The 18746-nt window shown below is 55.8% G+C and overlaps 1 protein-coding gene across 7 annotated transcripts in view; it reads right to left on the bottom strand.

Moving 5' to 3' along the window:
• The window catches only part of HIPK2 (homeodomain interacting protein kinase 2), a 158884-nt gene that overhangs the window by 85740 nt on the left and 54398 nt on the right, over positions 1-18746 (bottom strand). For all 7 annotated transcript variants that reach the window (XM_053656597.1, XM_053656596.1, XM_053656595.1 and 4 more), the window contains one exon: positions 16956-18039. In XM_053656597.1, the coding sequence (XP_053512572.1) occupies positions 16956-18039 (1084 nt within the window). The remainder of the gene's footprint in view (positions 1-16955; positions 18040-18746) is intronic.

Consider the following 18746-nt stretch of genomic DNA (forward strand, 5'->3'; position numbering starts at 1 on the left):
TTTCTCCTCTACTAAGTGGGGAAAACTTACACAAATAAAATATTCTTTACTCTCCAGTACTGTGTGACACATACAAACATTAATGACAACACCTGTGTTCATCAGAGCACAGAGGTGCAGTATCCAGCACACAGTAGGCACTTCATGAATGCTTAGTGCAACTGGACACATGACAGTGATAATCCAGCTCTAAAAATGGGCAACTTCTATGTGGATAAAGAGTGTGGTCTCTCCTTGAAGCAATTACATCCGAACTGAGAAAAGAAACCTGGAACTGAGAAAGCAGGAATGCACTTTTTCTCCCTAGTCAGTAATGATCAAGGACGGTGGAGTCTAAGTATTCTGCATCATGCAGTACTTCGGGTGCCTCAGCTTTCTCTTCTGACCTGGCTGAAACAGACTATTCTACCGAGTTAGCAGAACTGCCTTTGATCTTCCTGGCTCACACGTCCCGTCCAGTCCAGCCCGGGCCACTCTCCCACACCACGCTCCTCGCTCCTGGACACAGGTGCATTCACGCTCCACAAGACGCCAGCTATGTGACGAGAGGCGGTTCTGTCACCTCGCCCAGTGAGAAACACCCCCATCTCCACCACAGAGATAACGTGACTGACCGTGACGCACGCCACCACACGCCTCAGAGCTCCATACGGCATCCCCCCTGGAGTAGGGTCGCCCCGTCTGTGGCGCCATGTGGGAACTCCATTCTGGGTGGCCTGGGTCTAAGCGGCCACGTGCCAGGGGTCGGTGGTCTGGACAGGCCCACTGCTACCTGCTGGCCCCTCATTCCTGCACGTTCCAGTGCCGTCCATGGACACACAAGATCGGGGACAGATGGTGAAAAGCGAGAAGGGCAGGCAGGGCCCGCCGTGGCGTGCTGGGAAGATGCCGGATGAACGGAGAAGGCGGAGGGCCGGGTCCCTGCACCACTGGGGAAACTCCCTGTGAAACTGCACAAGGATGGCATTTCCCTGCCCTCGGTGACAGTCACAACCTAACCATCCGCAGGTCACCCCATTTGCTACAGCCTGCCACGCCCGCCAGCAGGTCCCTGAGCTCACTGCTCCTAGGCACACCTCTGTCTCTGGCTGTGAGGTTCCCCATTTTGTCAAGAAAACAAAATGCCTGTTGACAGCTCGTGTGTGGGCTTCACTCACAGGCACCAGCTCCGTGAAAACCCAGCAAAAGAGCAGTGAGAGTGACGTGCAGTGAGTCACCATTTGTACTGTCTCCCACAGGCAGCAGCCATCTGTGTTCTGCCACCTGATCCCCAGGAACAGTGGTCTTCGTCATTAAAGTGACTGTCACAGTGGCAGCTCCTGAGCACTGGATGAGGCCCTAGAAACCCCTGCGGCCCGTAGCAGATTCTGAGCCACCTTTCCTCCCACTAGCTGGGTGGCCTTGGGGATTTACCGCGCCATCCCCTCTGGGCCACCCCTACCAGAAACTTGGCTGGTAACACCAGTGACCGGATGGCGGTCAGGTGGGGAGAAAAACTTCTGTGTGCGTGATAAAGAAAGGGATCTAGTTGAGCTCGGGGACATTAAAAAGTTCTCCCAGAGGCCAGAAGAAAGCGAAGAACCACAGGGCTGCTCTACTGAATGACACAGAGGACAGTTTGTCACAACTTCCAGGATGGGGACCTGGAGAAGAGCAGGCACACTGTGTTTGAGACTGGGGAGGACAGGCAGAAGCGGGGGGTCGGGGAAGGGGGTGACTTGCAGACTAACAGACACCCGGCAAGGAGAGGGCACGTGGGAAGCCAGGGATCTCGGACTGTTAGTGGAACTTTGGCTGGTTTTGCTGATGGGAGGGGGAAAAGCCAGTATGTAAATACGCATGTGGGAACATGCAAATTTTCCTCATTGGAAGGTCTGCGAGAATAAAGTGTGATTATGTACATGGCCGTCCAGAGGCGAGGGAGGGGACACACGGAGTCTTCATCGATCTGAGAAGATGGTCGGTGAGAAATGGGACAAAACTCAGGTATTCCGCACTTCCGCTAAACGGTGTAATGAAAGTGTGGCACAGAGGGGCGGAGGTACAGAGGGGTGAAGTGGGGGAGGGGGGCATGGAACACCGGACTGAGGGGCACACCTGGCGCCTCCCTGGAGGTGACAGTCTGCAGGGGACACACCTTCACAGCAGTTTCCTCTCCAGAGGAGTTAACGTCTCTGTGCACTTCCACGGGCTGGGAACTGCAGGGTGAATTTCCTTCACTCCTCACCTTTTTATACGACTGTGTGAGCCTCCCTGCTGCAGGGATCAGAAAGGTTAAGCACCTTGCCCAACGGCACACAGGAAGTCGCTGAATTTGATTTCAGCTTTGCCAACTCTAACATCAACCATACCATACATATCAGCAATACTAAAATACTATAAACAGAGGTCTTTTCTTTCACCCCAAAGATTAGCCTCCCTTATAAGACGCAGAGTGAGGGGTGGGGCGGCCGGGGAGTGGGGAGCACCTTCTGCCGCAGAGGCCCGTGGCTGGGCTCCGGGAACCCCTGGCTCATTGCACATGTCACACCTGTTCTTCAGGTGTTACCACGTCTATCAGAGCAATGCCAACCTTCACTTTTACACGCTGGGGCCTCAAAGAATTTGAGGATTAAGCTGTTCCTTTTCTTGCCAAACCCAGGGAAAACAATTGAGTGTTTTAGCCTAGTACCAGAGCAGTGTAAGCCATCCTGCGAATTTTGCTTTTGTGGGAATCCTAAAAATCGGCTCCCATAGGCACTGCACACGCACAGCTCTCGAAGCGGCTCATATTCTAGCCGGCATGTTAGACCATTCCAGGCCCCTTTACAAATAAAGCAGAAAGGGCCGGTCTCAGCGCCTGGTAACATCTCATCCCATAACAGCCTCTCAGCCTGGAAAAGGTTTTTCTGTCCCTCCTTGATAGTTAATGTATCAGGTGGGAGTCGCACAACGCAGAGTTAACCATCTTGAAGTGAACTAGTCTGTGGCATTTCACACATTCACGTTGTCACACAGCCACCACCTCTGCCTGGTTTCACATTGTTCCCCTCACTCAGAGTGACACCAGCGCCCCACTGGGCAGTTTCGCCAGTTCCTCCCCGCTCCTCTGCCTCTTGACCACCAATCTGTGTTTTGTCTTTATGGAGTCTCAGGTTCTGGATGTTCCGTAGAAAGGGAATCCTGTGATATGTGACCTTCTGTGTCTGGCTGCTTCCACTCGGCACGAAGTTCTGGACCTGCAGCCACCCCGGCCAGCCCATTGCGCGTGCCGGGCCTTCCTCTTCACGGCTGACCGACATTCCGTTGCAAGGACGCACCGTGACTTGTCAAACACTCTCCCGCTGCTGAGCATTTGGGCTGCTTCCACCTTCGGACTATTGGGCACGCGGCTGCTATAAATGCACACGTGTTTGTTTTCAGTTCTCAGTTCTTTTGGGTAAACACCCGGGGGTGAAACTGCAGGGACCGCGCAGCAGTTTGACGCTGGACTCTCAGAGAGGCCACCTCGCTGTTTCCGCAGGTGGTCGTGCGGCCTCACATCCCACCAGCGGGGTATGAAAGTCCCCGAAACAGTTCTTTTAAACATAGCTAATTTATGGGAAAAAATTCCTGAAGTGATTTTCATCACTGCTGATCTTTGTGGCTCATAAAAAGCTTCCTTCGGGATTTACCGACTAGCTTTCCTCCCGCTAGGAAGCTGGGCCTGGAGCGATCTCTCGCCATCCAGCGTGGACGGTATGTTAATCACCAGGGCACAGGGAGGGCGCTCGCCACCTAGCTGGTGGCCCAGCACTCAAACCCAGGACACGGACACGATTACAAAAACAAATGCATGTCTCAAAGTCCGTCCAACGCAAGGAAGCCTGGAAGACAGATTTTAATTGCAGCAGGATTTATAGCAGACGAGGGAGAGATGCGGAGGGCAGAGTGGCCGAACATGGACGGCCAGAGAAGTGAATCCCGAGTGAGACCCTGAAGGACGCGTGTGATAAGACAAACAAGCAGCGGCGCAGCCCACTGGGCCCACCGCCCGCCTCCATCAGGTCCCTGTCCGGCCTTTGGACGCTGCCGCCCAGCTCCGTTTGCGCAGGCGCAGCTTGGGCCGCTGGCAGCCTGACAGCGAGACGTGAAGAGCTGGACTCGACCGCCCCTCGCGCCAGCGCCAGTCCAGGGCCCGTCTCATTCCCCGGAGGGCGGCAGGGGCCGACTTCCTGCAGAAGAGCTCCACCGCTTCCCGCTGAGAAAGGCAATGCTGGCCTGTCTCCTTAGAAGAGTTCCACTTCTGTGGCAAAACACAGCCAGCGATTCTCACGCCGTGCAGGCAAAATGGAAAGTATTTAAGTGCGGTGAGTCTTGCTCTTGGAAAAGAGGGTCCCCATGAAGATGCACGGGTCCCTCCCCGCTTCCTCTGTAGCCCCTGGGGCATGCGACCGCGACCACACTCAGGCTGAGCGTGCATCCCTTCCTCAGCAAGAAGTCAGACTGTGTGCAGAGGAGGCTTCGCGGAGCAGCGGGTCGGCTGGGTGCGCACCCTGCCGTCAGAGGGCAGGGCGGGGGGGACGATGTGCCCAGCACGGTCCCTCTGAGCGACGCACCGGGTGGTCCTTCCCAGCACGAGCACCCGCAGCACTTGAACTTCAGTGAGCTTATGAGCCAACTGCTCTCCACCTGGCATCTCAGTTACCCACAGCCAACCTGTTTACGTTTTTGGGAGCCTCTTCGGGGCAGAGGCTAACCGGTGCCTGAATCCACCACCACCCCGGTCAGGGGGCCCTGCCGGGAGGTGCTGCCGGCCCGGCCCTGCCGGCACGCATGCGCACTGAAGCTACGCACCCCCGCCGCCCCATTCACGTCACAGGTGGTGCAGGCACAGTGCTGCCCAGATGTCAAGCACATCGTGTTTCACTTCCACTGGGACAGGGAGGGCGCGACATGCAAAACTGAGCAGAGCAATATGCAAATCCAGCGTCCCCGCAGAACAGAGCACGGGACTCCCAGTGTGAGGGGAAAAGGAACCAGACTCCCTGCACTCTTTAGGGGACCCTCCCTATGAGGGTGGGAGGGCAGGAGGGCAGGCAGGTGGCTGGCTGCTTAGCTCAAGCACATCCCTGGGCCTGTCCAGACAAGCTAGGGGCTGTCCCTCTGCGTCCTTGGGATTTCCCCTCAGCCCAGGGTCCTTGATGTCCCCAGCTGTCTGCAGTGGGGCAGAAGTCGGCTGGACAGAGCGGGACACCCAGGCTGCACTCATGGTCTCTCACCAGCATGTGGGTGACCCCAGACAAGGCCCTGACCGCACAGTGAGACGCTGCAGGATGAGAGTCACACGCAGCAAAGGGACACTCAACAGGTGTCACCATAGTAACCAAAGGCCCTGGTGACGCAGGCAAGTTTAGTTCACACACAGAGCTACGCGCCCAGCTTTCTACATGGCTATTTCCTGTGGGTTGGTATGCGCTTTATCCTCTGAAATCTGCATTTCTGAAGTCAAACTTCCCACCCACATCTCCCACAAAGGCTCTTACCTCATGTGAGACTCTCTCCACAGTTTCCCCTCCCGGGAGGGGGTGGCCCACTTGGCACTTCTAACTGCTTTGGAGCCCTCCTGTTCCGGGGGCTCTCTCCCAAACCGGTGTGCCCCGTGAACTGTTCTTCCCGAAGAAGCTGCCGTGCACTTCCCCCAACCAGGGGCGCTGCCCCCGGGGCGTCTGTAGCATCACCCACACGTGGTAGGTGTGCGAAAGCCATGAGATGAAGATGTAGGTTCCTACACAAGCCATGACACAGAATATAGACACGAAACGCTGGACAGGATTTTAGTGGCACGTTTCTCGGAGGAAGATCTCTCTTCCCCGTTACTGGTTCTGCCAGTGCCAGCAGAACCTCATTTGGAACTGCGCGGGCCCAAACTGACAGTCACACGTGAACACATGTCTTGCAGGGGCAGCCTTGACATGTGACAGTAAAGCAATTCACCGGCAACATTCTGAAAGCCGAGATTTCGCTTAACTGTGTCCCCCAGTGTCTAAGTGAAGTGACCTGTGGAGACATCTCATCAACTGCTGGTGTGCCCACCTGGATTAGCCTGGGGGAACCCTGGGAGCACCAACAGGGGCAGGGAAGAGAAGGAAAAGGGAAAGCCAGGTGTAGGACAGGGGTGGCCGGCAGGTCCTGGTGAGAAATGACCACACTGACAGTCTCCACTACGTGCAAGACACCCAGGGGCTGTGTGAAGCCGAACACGTGCTTCAGACTTACAGACCTTCTCGGTTCCCCAGGTCCTGGTGTGGAAGGTCACCTGACCCGGCTGAGGAAATAGCAGGCACTGCTGGGACGTCGAGAGACTCGTCCCAAGTCACCCAGCTGGTGGGACGCCGAGACCCAGGCCTGCCTCCATGTCCCTTCCTTAGACTAAGCTGGTGGCGGCTAGTCCTTTCACTCACTGTACAGCTGGCTGATGACATTAGCCCTGGATGTTATAGGGTCTACAAGCCAGACCCTGGCCCCGGGAGTGTAGAATTTCCATGGAGATCAAATGGGTGAATGATGGACTAACTAGATGGATCACACCAAGTCCAAATACTCTGAAGAAAAAGGAATCCCCTCTGGTTGTGACAAATCTGGCACCTGAGTGGGGCAGGGCTGGACCGAGGGGCCGACGTGGGGCATCCTAAGTCGTGGAGCACAGTGCGCTCACAGCACGTGGGTGCCGAGCCCCGTGAGGCGAGGCGAAGGCTGGGCCCCTCGGACTGGGACTCGGAACTCGGAACTCGGGGTCAGGAAGCAGATGCGGGAGCCAGCGCAGGGCCACAGGCAGGAGCTCAGGACCGAGGGGGGAGGCTTTGGGGAGTGCCTCCTGAGGGACAAGAGGAACATGTGAGGACAAGGAAGGGCCCTCGCACAGCTCTGTGGAACGAGTGCGGAGGGTGCTGCTGAGTGGCACGATGGGCGGGGTCGCTGGCAAGGCAATCGGAGTGGTGTGGTCGGGAGCTCGGGTCTGCAGACAGCCGTCTCACTGATGGGAGAGGCACGGAGCACCCGTGTCCTGAGCTGGCTGCTCGGAGCCACAGAGGACACCGTGAAATGACATTCACGTGCCGCTGCCGCTCCTGCTCCTTCCAAGGAAACGAGTGAAAAGCTCCTGTCAGAGGGGAGGGGAAGGGAGGGAGCTGGCTCTGTGCCCAGCATGCGGCCTTGGTCCTTGGCCCAGTTATTGGGGTGCACAGTCCAGGTTGTTCTGCTGGGAACCGGCCTGGGCAAGCCTGGGACAGCCGCTGAGGACGGGTACCCCCCCTCCGAGGCCAATCATGTAGAACACAGACAGGGTAACCCACTGCATCCCAAACAACCCATTCCTGCAAAACCAGCTGCTTCTGCATACAGACCACGAGAACCCCTCAGACGGGAGGCTTGCCGTAGGGAAAAGCTAGTTTTGGAAAAGCATTTTAGGGAAAACTATCTGGTCTCACACTCAATCGTGCCGGCCGTGGCCAGAGTAATGGAAGAGCTGGGTGCAGGGTCCCGTCGGCACCGGAAGGCTGGATGACCAAATTCCACTAAGGCTTCATTTCCATTCCAGACTTCCAGAGCCTCGGCGTATCAGAGCGTTACCGGTTTGTCACAACTCTGTTTCTAATGGCCTCTGTCACTGTGAGTTGGCGGACAAGCCTGTCCCCTGCACGAGGAAACAGCACGCACAAAAAGAAACTGCCCCGGTCCCCAGCAGCTGTTTAGCCGCCGACTTGTTTGCATGGGTGCCCGTCCGGCTGTTTCCAGAAATGACCGTCGCCATCCTGTTACGGGATAGACAGGCACAGCTCTCAGTCCGAATGCAACACAACAAAACAAAAACAGGAAGAAAAACTAGGCAAGATAAGGTTTCAGTCTTTGACATTGTCAACAGTTTCCTCAGAGGTCTTTAGGGGTAAACAGACTTTAAATTAAAAACACGTCTTACTTTATTTTTTTTTATGTAAGTTTTATGAGTCTCAGGCGATGTACAGATTTTGTGGTGCCCCGGCCACAAGCAGGACACGGCGCCGTCCCCTCGCCCCCAGGTCACCGGGCTGCCGCTCAGGGAGAACATTGGCCTTTCAGAAGCAAGAACACCTGACTCTCGGCGCCGCATCTGTTTGTGTTCTGGGGCTTCACGCTCTGTGAGTGTTTATTCACCAGTGTAAGCCCTAATTTATGCAGGGAAGAGGAACCGTCACTGGATGACAAAGAAGTGGTGCCAACAGTTTGTGCCTCACGTTCTGGCCAAAACGCTTTTTTTTTTATGGTTAACGTTTACATAACTAAGGTTGTGACCCTGATCCCCAGGACTGGGACCAGAAGGGGCTCCGTGCACGGGGACCTGTGGACCGGTCTGCCTGCCGCCACTGAGCACGCACACCCGACACACCCACCGATCACACACACAACACATCCAACCTACACCCACATCAACACACCTAACATATACCCACACCAACACAAACACACATCACATACAAAACACACCCACTTATCACATATACAACACATCCAACACACACCCACACCACATACACACCTAACACATACACACCTGACGCGCACACACCAACACACACATCCCACACACACCTATACTGACACAAACATCGTGCAGACAACACACATCCACAACACCCCCACACGCTGCCTTCAGGGGAGTCTGCAGAGAGCCTTTGGCGTTGCTCCAGTCTTTCTGCTTGGCCTTTCTGATGCCGAGGAGGTAGGGAGCGGATGCCGGAGGTCAGGACAGGTGTCAAATGCAATACAGACCCACCGGGGCACAGTCCCACCCCTTCTGAGCCGTCCGTGCCCAGCCCAGACATCACAGTGTCCAGCACAGCAGGACAGGGCACCGGCCCTCCTCCCCACCTCTCCCTCCCAGCCCGGGGAGGAGATGCCACTCTTCTCCTCAAATGTTAACCCCTCACTGTTGGGCTGGACACTGTCCCTTCCTGACGCTGGAGGGAACCCACTAAACACACTCCAAACACACAGGCCCTCATTAAGTATGCACCTACTGAATGTGAAGTATAGTGCTGGGCCAAAGAAATGAAGATGACCCCAAGAAGCCTGGGGACACGGGGGTGTCGACAGCTAAGAGCGGTGCTAACCCAGAGGCATGTGCACTGTGGGAGGAGCCCAGGCCAGCGTGAGGGCTGCTGACAGGACACGGGCTGCGTGCCAGGCAAGGTGCACACAGGTGCGTCGCTCACGTGACACGTGGCTAGCTCATTCGGCCCTTCCAACAACCCCAGGGACTGCCGTTCTCTCTCAGAAGAGAACAAAGGGCCTCGTGGAGGTTTGGGACGTTCCCTCCGGCCACACAGCTGAGAAGCGCCAGCTGGGATGCAGAGCGTCCCCACTGTCAGGGGACGCCGAGGGCAGGAGGGAGAACCCTCAGGGCTCAGAATGTACGAGTGGCTCAAAGGGCCAGGGAGAGCGGGGAACGCGATTCGAGGGTGACACGCTCTGCCCTCGAAGTTTAACCGGAGATGTCTAGGCCCGGACGGACAAGGACAGCGCTGCCTCCCCAGGGACTGCCCCTGCTGGTCCACCACAGCCCTGGGGGCGGGGCTGCAGGGCGGGGGGCACTCCTGCTGGCTCCTTAAAACCTCAGCACAAAGCGCAGGGTCTGGCTTATCTTCGGAATTCAAAGAAATGACCCGCCCGCTGCATCAATGAGGGTGACAGCGCCCAGCCCAGCAGGGCTGCAGGGGGGGTTCAGCAGCTACTTTGAGGCGGTGCCACATTGGCTGTGAATTATGCAGAAAGGGGGGGATGCTGACATCTCCTCTGCGCCCCCCAATCCTAATCCTCCTCGGGCCACCCACTCGCCAGCCCACTGACCCTGTGATGCTCACCAACTACTTTTGGATCTTCACTGTCACCACCAGCAAGTGGGACATAAGGGGTCTGACCACTGACCCCACAGAGGGCTGTCACCAGTGGCCCCACCTCACCCACCCGACAGGGCATTTAGTTCACCCCCCAGGGGCAATGGATCCTGGACTCAAGTCTTTAGGAGCAGCAGTTGTCACAGGATAAAATAATGGTGACGATAATGAAGAGGATGACAATCAATGGGGCAGAAGCAAACTTCTGGAGGTGACGGGGCTGCCGAAGACACAGAGTGTGCAGACTCATCCCGTTGTTTGGATTAAGCACGGACGGCTTTCTGTTTGCCAATCACACCTCAACAGGGTGAAAAGAAGAAAGAATTAGCTGCGAAGCTTGTGTCCACGTATGTCGCCTGGCCTGAGCCTCAGAAGGCCTGTTCCTTGGCGCCCCAGGAACCTCCACTTTTAACAAGAACCCGGGTGACCCTGGGACAGGAGGACCCTTGGGTCACACTTTGAAAGCAGCTGGTTTATACCTCGAGCCCAAGAGGGGTCCCAGCCCTGCCATCCTCAGGTTTGGGACATGTAGTTGGCAGCTCAGGAGAGAACTGGGCCAAGTTTCTGGGGCATCAACACACTTCCGTCCCTGGGCCCTTGGTCTCTGGGGACCTCAGGTTGGCCCGTGTGACCTGTGAAGGTAAAAGGTGTTTCGGTGCCTTTGAAGGTGTGCGTCCTTCCACGTCTGTGCACGTGTGTCGTGTGTGTCTGTGTGCCTCGCTCCGGGTGCTGGGCGTCCATGCCCGTCAGCACCTCCATCAGAGCTGCGTGCTCGCTTCTGTCACCAAGGTGCTCAAAAGCACACCTGTGCCTGTGTGTGTCATATGTGGGTTTATACCGTGTTACCTGCAAGCAAGCGTGTGCATGAGTGAGAGTGTGTGTGTGGAGGGACCTGAGCACCTGAGCAGAGATGCTCTCAAATACGTATACAGCTTCCGACTTCAATGATTTCACAATAAAGAAAACTTCAATTTTAAATGATTTCACCATACAGCTCATGAGTGAAGAGACAAGTAGGGGAGAATTGGGGACACCCCGACAGCCAAGAAAACCTACTGATTATGCGTCCTCGGGGGCGCCACAGTCCTGAAGGCTCTCACGCATTCACGGTCACCTCCCCGGCAACGGAGAGTGCAGACGGGTCGAATATTTCGCTTAATTTCCTCGGGTGTAAACCAGTAATGATTTCTATTGCTTGTATGAGTAATAAAAGACAAATTAACTTTAAAAAGTTCACACCTGCAACGCATTATCTCACTTTCAGCCCTTTTCGGTCAAATCGAACTTCCAGGCAGTTACCTTTTGTATGTTATAATCTGCAGAAGCTCTGCAATTTTTGACACTGCTCATGTTTATAGCTTTAGAAGGCTATGCCCCTCTTTTGAAGTGGCTGAGAATGCAGGCACCCCTGCAACAGGGCGAGTGCGGCAACAGTGAGGGTTGTAACCTTTGCTGGGGGCGGCTCTTTACCCTGTAAAGACTGCCACATCTGCGCAGTACGACACAGCGACGTGCAATAAAATGAGGTCTGCCTGCAAGGCGTTCCCGAATATGACAGGGGAGAGCTCACGGAGGGTTCCCAGTCTGGACTGACGAGGCCAAGGTCAGCCTGCAGGAGAGAAAACTGTCCTCTGGCCACTGCCTGAACCCTGTCTCGTACACACAGGCCCGTCACAGTGGGATCCAGATGCAGGAGTGAGGAGACGGCTCATACTGCTGTTCTCACTCCTGCATGTACTGACACCTGGGAGGAGTTGACATTCTACTGTTAATGACTTTTGGTGGAACACAGTTCGGTGGGGACAGAAGGGCCAGCCCTGCAATGCAAGGCTCTCGACTCTCCTTCCAGAGCCTGTTACCCAGTAGCTGTGATGGGATTAGAAAGCAGGTCCTGAAGAGACCTGGGCTTCAGAACTTTTGTCAATAAACAAAGACAGCAAACCAAACGCACTGCCATTCCCTCTAAGCCGACTCTGTAATCACAGTACCAGAAAGGTTAAAAGCACTGAGTGTTCACATTTGTACTCGGGATGGGGGGACCCCCCATTATAATCTAGGGTCTCTTCTCTTTATTCCTGAATAACCAGTATTTATTCTCTTAGCCTTTGGATTCTCCCCGACTGTTTTATTTTTCATTCCAATTGATTAACCTCATTAATATCCTTAACTCTACCCAATTACTCCTTGTTAAATCCACGTGCCTTGTCAAAGCCGACATCAAGGCTGCCGTTGTGAGATGTCACTCACCCACACCGTTTTCCAACCCAGGCCTTCAACTCCTCCCAGGTGTCGCTGTTTCCCCATCTTCCCTTATTCACCCCAACTTCTGCACCTCTGGGTCCCCCCAGCCCATCTCTCATTTCCTTTCGGACCTACCACAGTGCACCTATAACCTTCCCTACTGACCCACCTCGCAAAATCATTCCTTAACTGGAATTTCTTTAACTGGGTTTTCTCATCATTGGTTTCCTAGAGCGCTGATGAGTACCTGCTGAGCGGTCAAACATTTGCAGGACCAAAGCACGTGAATTGCTCTCTAGGCTGTCTGTCTGTGTCTTTGAACTTTCTTGGAGAGACTGGACACACCTCAAGGTGAGAGTTTGTGCCTGGTGCCGCACTCTTCATTACATCTGCTGCTGGACACTGAGTAGGTGCCCGATGGACGCCTCCCAACGGCCATCTGCTGACCTGAACGGAATTCAAACACATCTCCACTCCCACCTAAAACCACCATGGGATCAACTTGAAAATGGGCTTTGCAACTCAAAGAATCAGACAAAAAGGTGGGATTATGATGAACAAGTAGGCTACTGGCCATATTTTAAACCTTAAGTTTGGATGCCTATTTTTTGGGGGGGTCCTAGTAATAATCTTGAGTATTTCAAGTTAAGTCTAACAGATAAGGGTACTACTCTGAATAGCTCAGAGCAGAAACAAAAAATCTGTACATGTTAATTGCTGACTATCTCTTGCTCGCACGGTATGTCATTTTGTTTGTTTTTCTTGAGAGGGGGACTGAACACTTGGTGTTGTTTTTAGTTTGCTGGGCACACGGAGAGCAGACGTGCCCTGAGTTGACGCACCACCTGTTCTGAAGCAGCGTCTGGCATCCGTGCAGGACCGAGTAGGGAAGCGACAGGACTTCCAAGGGGAGGGGACAGTCGACAGGACTACCTGTCACTCTGCTCCTAGGGGAGGACGCAGCACCTGGAAGGTGACACCATTGTGGCAGTCAACCCCTTTCTCCCCTGAGCAATGTTTCTCAGTGAGTGGGCTTGAGTAGGACCACCTCACCCCTGATTCCGTGCACGTGTGCCTGTCTGTGTGGTGTTGCGGGGGGAGACTTTCCCAGGGGGCACTCCCCTGCAGACTCTGGGCCCTGTGGGTCTGGCTGGGGCAGGACCTTGGCAGAAATCTACTTTGAGTGAGCTCTCCAGGCGACTCTCACGCGCAACAAAGCTCGAGGACCAGGGCGGTCTGACACTAAACTGAGCAACTGACCTTGGAGTTGGAAGGGCACAGCCATGCCTCAGGCTGAGAAAACGAAACTCGAGCAGCGCTGGTTTCCTGAAACACACATGCTCAGGCTAGCCTCACAGAACACCTGTACCAAGAGGCCCCGCCCTTGGCCAAGCAGGTGCCAAACCAGCAGGGTAATAGTTTGCACCTGCTCCTGTCCCCCCACCCCCCCGCAGCCACCACCTACCTGTCCTGGTAACCCAGGCTTTGGACAGAAACTGTTCCCACGTCACTAGGCGGGGATGAGACTCTTAAAACTGCCCCACTTAAAACAAGGAGGGATGTGTAAGTGTTTTCCCCTTTGAAAATGAGAGGTCCCGGGGGAAATGCACCCAGCTCGGATACTGGGGGGCCCTGGGTCCACTTGGGCCCACAGCCTAAGGGCCTCTTTGCACCAGGCAGCTCAAACACAGGCACATTCTCTGAAGATGTAGCTGGAAACACCTTCCTTCTCAGGGCAACAATGGAGGACTGCAGAACTCCACCCACCCCAACCCCTCTCCCCCGTTTGAGAGAGAACCAGCTTGATAAATGCAGCCTAGGGCGGGCTGTCCCACACGGCTAGGACAGGCAGGACACAGCTGGGGACTGTTCTTCAACAGTCAGACGGCTCGTGATGGCGGCGAGCTACTCCGGGGCTCCAATGAGGCCCGGTGGTGGGGAGGAGCAGGACGAAACACCATTTGAGGCAGAAAGGCCAGGCTGGCGTGCAGGTTGACCGTGCCCTTGAAGCCAGAGCTGGACATGGAGGGGCAGGGCCTGAGGACTGGAAGGACGGACACTTGCATTTTTTTGCCAAAACCACCATGAAGAGGAAGAGATCTCGTCCTGAGAATGTTAGACAACAACTACTGAAGGCTTACAGGCAGCGGGAAGACGGCACCCAGAGCTCGGGCCTTGGGAGGGAGCGGGGTGGAGTGCAAAGGAGGAGAGCTAATGAGAGCCCTGGCAGCCGCAGCAAACAAGCTGCCTTCACCGCCCACCAGAGATGGTCCTCCTGCACAGCCAGATCTCCTGCGTGGAGATCGCAGGTACTCAGTACCAGGGACAAACACAGAAGCAAAGGAAAACGGAGCACCTACCTTTTGGGGCAGGGGCGGGAAGAGTCACGGGGGCACCAGGTGAGAAGACGAGAGTGCTTGATTATCTCCGAGGAAACTTAGTGCCCACCAGGTTTTGCTCTAAGCGTGCACTGCTTTTTAAATGGAGTTTTTAAAAGTCTTTTTATAGGTGGCCATGCTCACTTTTTAGCAATTTGAATAGCGCAAGTATTTGTCCACCAAAAGACAACTCCGGCCGATGAAATCGTCAAGGCCCCAGCAGCCCTGCAGCTCACCCTCCGCTCAGGCGGAGGCCTGGGAAGGAGCGGCCTATGGCGTGCGGCGTGCTGCGTGCTGCGTGGGCGCGCCGAACGTGAAGTGACGGCAGCAGCAGGGAGCAACGGTGAGCGGCGCTGACACCGCCCAGGGCTGGTTTTCGGAGAACCCCGAGCTGCCTCAGCCCCCGCCCATCTTCCTTCACCCACCCCTCCTCCCCGGACCTCCCCCTCTGTCCCCAGGCCCGGGGCCCCAGCTCAGGTCTCGCCTCTCCACGGAGGGGTGATGAGGAACACCTGGCTCCCGTGCAGAGGGCAGCGAGCCAGCCCCGAAGGCTTAAGAAGCCAGCGAGGGGAGAGGAAGTGGGTGAGCAGGAGGCAGCGGCAAGCGCCTCCCCAGACGGGAGGATGCACGCGCACCTGAACCGAGCAGGAAGGAACCTGCTGGGGAAGGAAGGATGCAGGAACCTAGAAAGGAGCCGCTGCAGCCCAGGAAATGCCTCCTAAAGGGAGGGTGGGCCAGGGCAGGGAGAGAAGGAGCATGGGGAGGGGCCTAGAAACCCGTGAGTAGGGAGAAGGGAAGAAGGGGAGAGGGGCGCTCGGGGGACTCTGTCTTGAAGGTTACCCACCGAGGCTGCAGGCTGAGGGATGGGGTGGAGGGACTGGCCCAGAGGTTGGTGCATCACTAGACAAGGGGAGCCGAGTGGGGCAGGGCCGGGTGATGGACCAGCTGTGTCCACCCACCTGGCTCCAGCTCGCCTCCTTGGCCTGGAGGGAGGCGTGGCCTGGAGGGAGGCGTGGCCTGGAGGGAGGCGTGGTCTGGAGGGAGGCGTGGCGAAAGCACGTCCTTGGCTAGAGTGCAGACACAGATGAGCCGGGATGCTGGTGCTCCTGCTGCGCGTCAGCCTCTGACGTGTCCCTTCTCTGGGAGTTTGGTTTGGTTTCTCGCCACCTTCCACCGTCGCCGGACTGTTCTGCATCACTCTCAACACAGCCCGACCCGTCTCCAAAGACCTTCCCGCTTCCCACTGCACCTACTTCTTCCCACGCGCCCACCACGTGCCGGTGTGAAGTGCTTCACTCACCACGTCACAGCCTGCCACCACCCCGACAACCCCCACGAGGCGGTGACCGACCCCCCCCCCCCAGTTTATGGGTGAGGAACTGAGGCACGGAGAAAGGAGGCAGCAAGCTGGGTGGTACAGCTTGCGAGTGCGGGGATCAGGGTCAAGTCCAGGCTTCTTACCCCAGAGCCAGGGCTCTCATCCTCCTCACCCTGCCTAGAGCATCGGTTCTCAACCTTCGCCCCTCAATGAACCCCCCAGAAATGCTGTTAAAAACGCACCGCCCTCAAGCGATGCTGATTCAGTTTGTGGGGATCAGGACCCAAGTCAAGTTGCTAGTAAAAGCCCCGGTGATTTTTAACGTGGAGCAGCAGTGCAAACCGGCACCTGCTGCATTCCTGGCACCGTGCCCGGCTCGGGCGGTAAGTGAAGTAAACCCTTGAGGAGTGAGTGAAGGAATGAAAGCCGTGCACTTTCCTAGAATCCTCCCATCATCTGCTTTTCACCCTGACCCCAAACTTGACCTTCTCTCGCCAGCAGCAAGCCTATGGGCTCTAAGCTAGTCCGTCCCTTCTCAGATCCCGCCTCCACAGATATGTAAACGCTGTCTGGGAGCATCAGGTTGGTCCTGTTACCCGCTGCTGTTCTAATGCCTCAGTGCACACTCCATGTTTGGAGATGCGGTTGTAGCCTCCTAGTCAGGTATTTAAGACCCCAACGGCCCTGTCCCAACTTGTCCTTTTGGTCACAGCTTCCCCCATCCACAGGTCCTCTGTTCTGACCAGGCAGGGGTCCTTGTCTCCCACCCGCCTTGTGCATTCTCACCACAGTGACTTCAATAACACATGCCCCCCTCTCTCCTCCACCCATGTCTGGATCCGACCATCCGTGAGGACCAAACTCCCTGCTCTGCTTCCGCTTGGCACCGCAGCCCCAGGAATCCCTTCCAACTCTGAACACGTGTGCCAAAGGCCTCCCCTGGCTCCCCTCTGGCTTCTAATTGCCATTTCCATGTGCTCACGCCCTAACTTCCCGAGTAAATCCCGATCACTTGAAGGACACAGCAGGCACAGAACTTTATTTCTCCCACACTGACCGACCACTGCACATTCCCCACGTGTGCCACTGGGCGGTCAGCGTCTCCTGCCGCGGTGCCAACAGCCTTACCTGTAATATCTGGATTGCAAGTAGGTGGAACACACAGCCTTGGACACATGACTGGCTGAGCCAAAGTCGATGACCTTGACTCTGTAGGGCTGTCTGGACGGATCCACCAGCATGATGTTTTCCGGTTTGAGGTCCGCGTGGATGAGGCCCAGGCTCTTCAGTTTCATCAGGGCCGTGGCCACCTGCTGCAGCACTGGCCGAATGTACTTGAGGGGCAAGGGGCTAAACTTGTTCTGCTTCAGGAAGTCATAGAGGTTCTGCTCCAGCATCTCGAAGACCAAGCACGTGTGGTTCTTATGCTGGAAGCACTCGTAGGCCCGGACGAAGTTGTAGTCGTCTGCGCTCTCGGTGCTGAGGCGGGCCAGGATGCTGACCTCGATCTGGCCTTGCCGGGCGTACGACGGGTGGTTCTTCAGGATCTTGATGGCCACTATTTCGTTGGTGCCCCTTTTCCAGCACTTGACCACTTGCCCGAACGTCCCTCGGCCCAGGAACTCCAGCACTTCGTAGGTGTTGGTCATGGAGCACAGCACCTCATGCTGGACCAGCTGGTAGTCGCCTTCGCTGTTGGAGCCACTGTTCTTGGACGTGGCAGTCGACGTGGCGGCAGTGGCGACCGTGGCCCCGCTTGCATTATTCTGAATCATGGGTGGGTGCTCTTCGATGATCTGCACGCTGCTTGTGTTCTCGATCTCCTCGCTCTTACGCTTGAGTCCGCATTTTTGGTAGGTATCAAGAAGGCTCACAGTGCTTCGACGCATTAGGTTATGCGGTCCGCCGAGGACTTGCCCAGTGACGGAGGTGCTGCTTGCTGATGTGACCACTATGTGCCCGGTGCTTCCTGGGAAGATGATGGTCTGCTCGTAAGGTAGGCTCGGGTTCGGGATGGGCAAGGAGGTGCTCACGGCTGTGGTGGCTGGCTGAGGGGGCGGCACGTTCTTGCTCTGGCTGTACACCTTGCTGTGGGGGCCGTACCCGGTCATGTCCCAGGTGGAGCTCGGCTCTACTTTCAGTTTCTTCACACTACAGAAGGCACTTGATTGGAGGGTGTGAGGGGAGAAAACTTGCACATGTGAGGCCATACCTACAAGGAGAAGAAAGGGAAGAAGAAGTGGTTCAGTCGCCACGGCAGGAATAAGCTCGGCAGGCTCACCTCCATTGGGGCCAGTGGCTGGGGGCCCACAGAACGTTTCCCTCCCACAGCACCAAGGTTGGAAAGTGAATCTATTCCCCCCAGAAGCACACTCTGGTCACTCAGTTTGTGGGCCGTTGCTTGGTGTTCCACCTGCCACGGTCGGGCAGGGTAGGGGGTGGGAGACTTGTAGAATAGAGTCAGGAATATACTGAAGGCTGACATACAGAATTGGAACGCGGGGGCTTTCTGCATTATTTACTTTTGTTATGAATATTATTTGCGATGGAAACATATTCTTCCTCAGTTCTCGCTGGGCTGCACTCCTGCTGAAACCGAGGACTCCCCAGGTGGCCTGGGGAACTGTTATGTGATTGTCATGTGTGCTGTCCTGCATGGCCGGCTCCTCCTCGTCACAGACCCTGACCGTCTGGTGCAGTGGTGTGAAGACACACCTGGCCACACAGGTCCCACCATGGAGCCACTTGTGATCTGCCAGCTTCTGGGTGACCCACAATCACCCCTTGGATCTTATTCTTAAATTGCTCTTAAATGAATTCTGTAGGTTTGAGGACATAGGCAGTCATGCTGATGTTTTCAATTAGATCGTCTAAAACTTTACATCAGCCTTTTAGAGGGAAGCGGGTAGTACAATTCTT

The sequence above is a fragment of the Artibeus jamaicensis genome, unplaced genomic scaffold, assembly GCF_021234435.1.
Source record: "Artibeus jamaicensis isolate MK-2021 breed Jamaican fruit bat unplaced genomic scaffold, CSHL_Jam_final scaffold_2172, whole genome shotgun sequence".
Taxonomy (NCBI): Eukaryota; Metazoa; Chordata; class Mammalia; order Chiroptera; family Phyllostomidae; genus Artibeus; species Artibeus jamaicensis.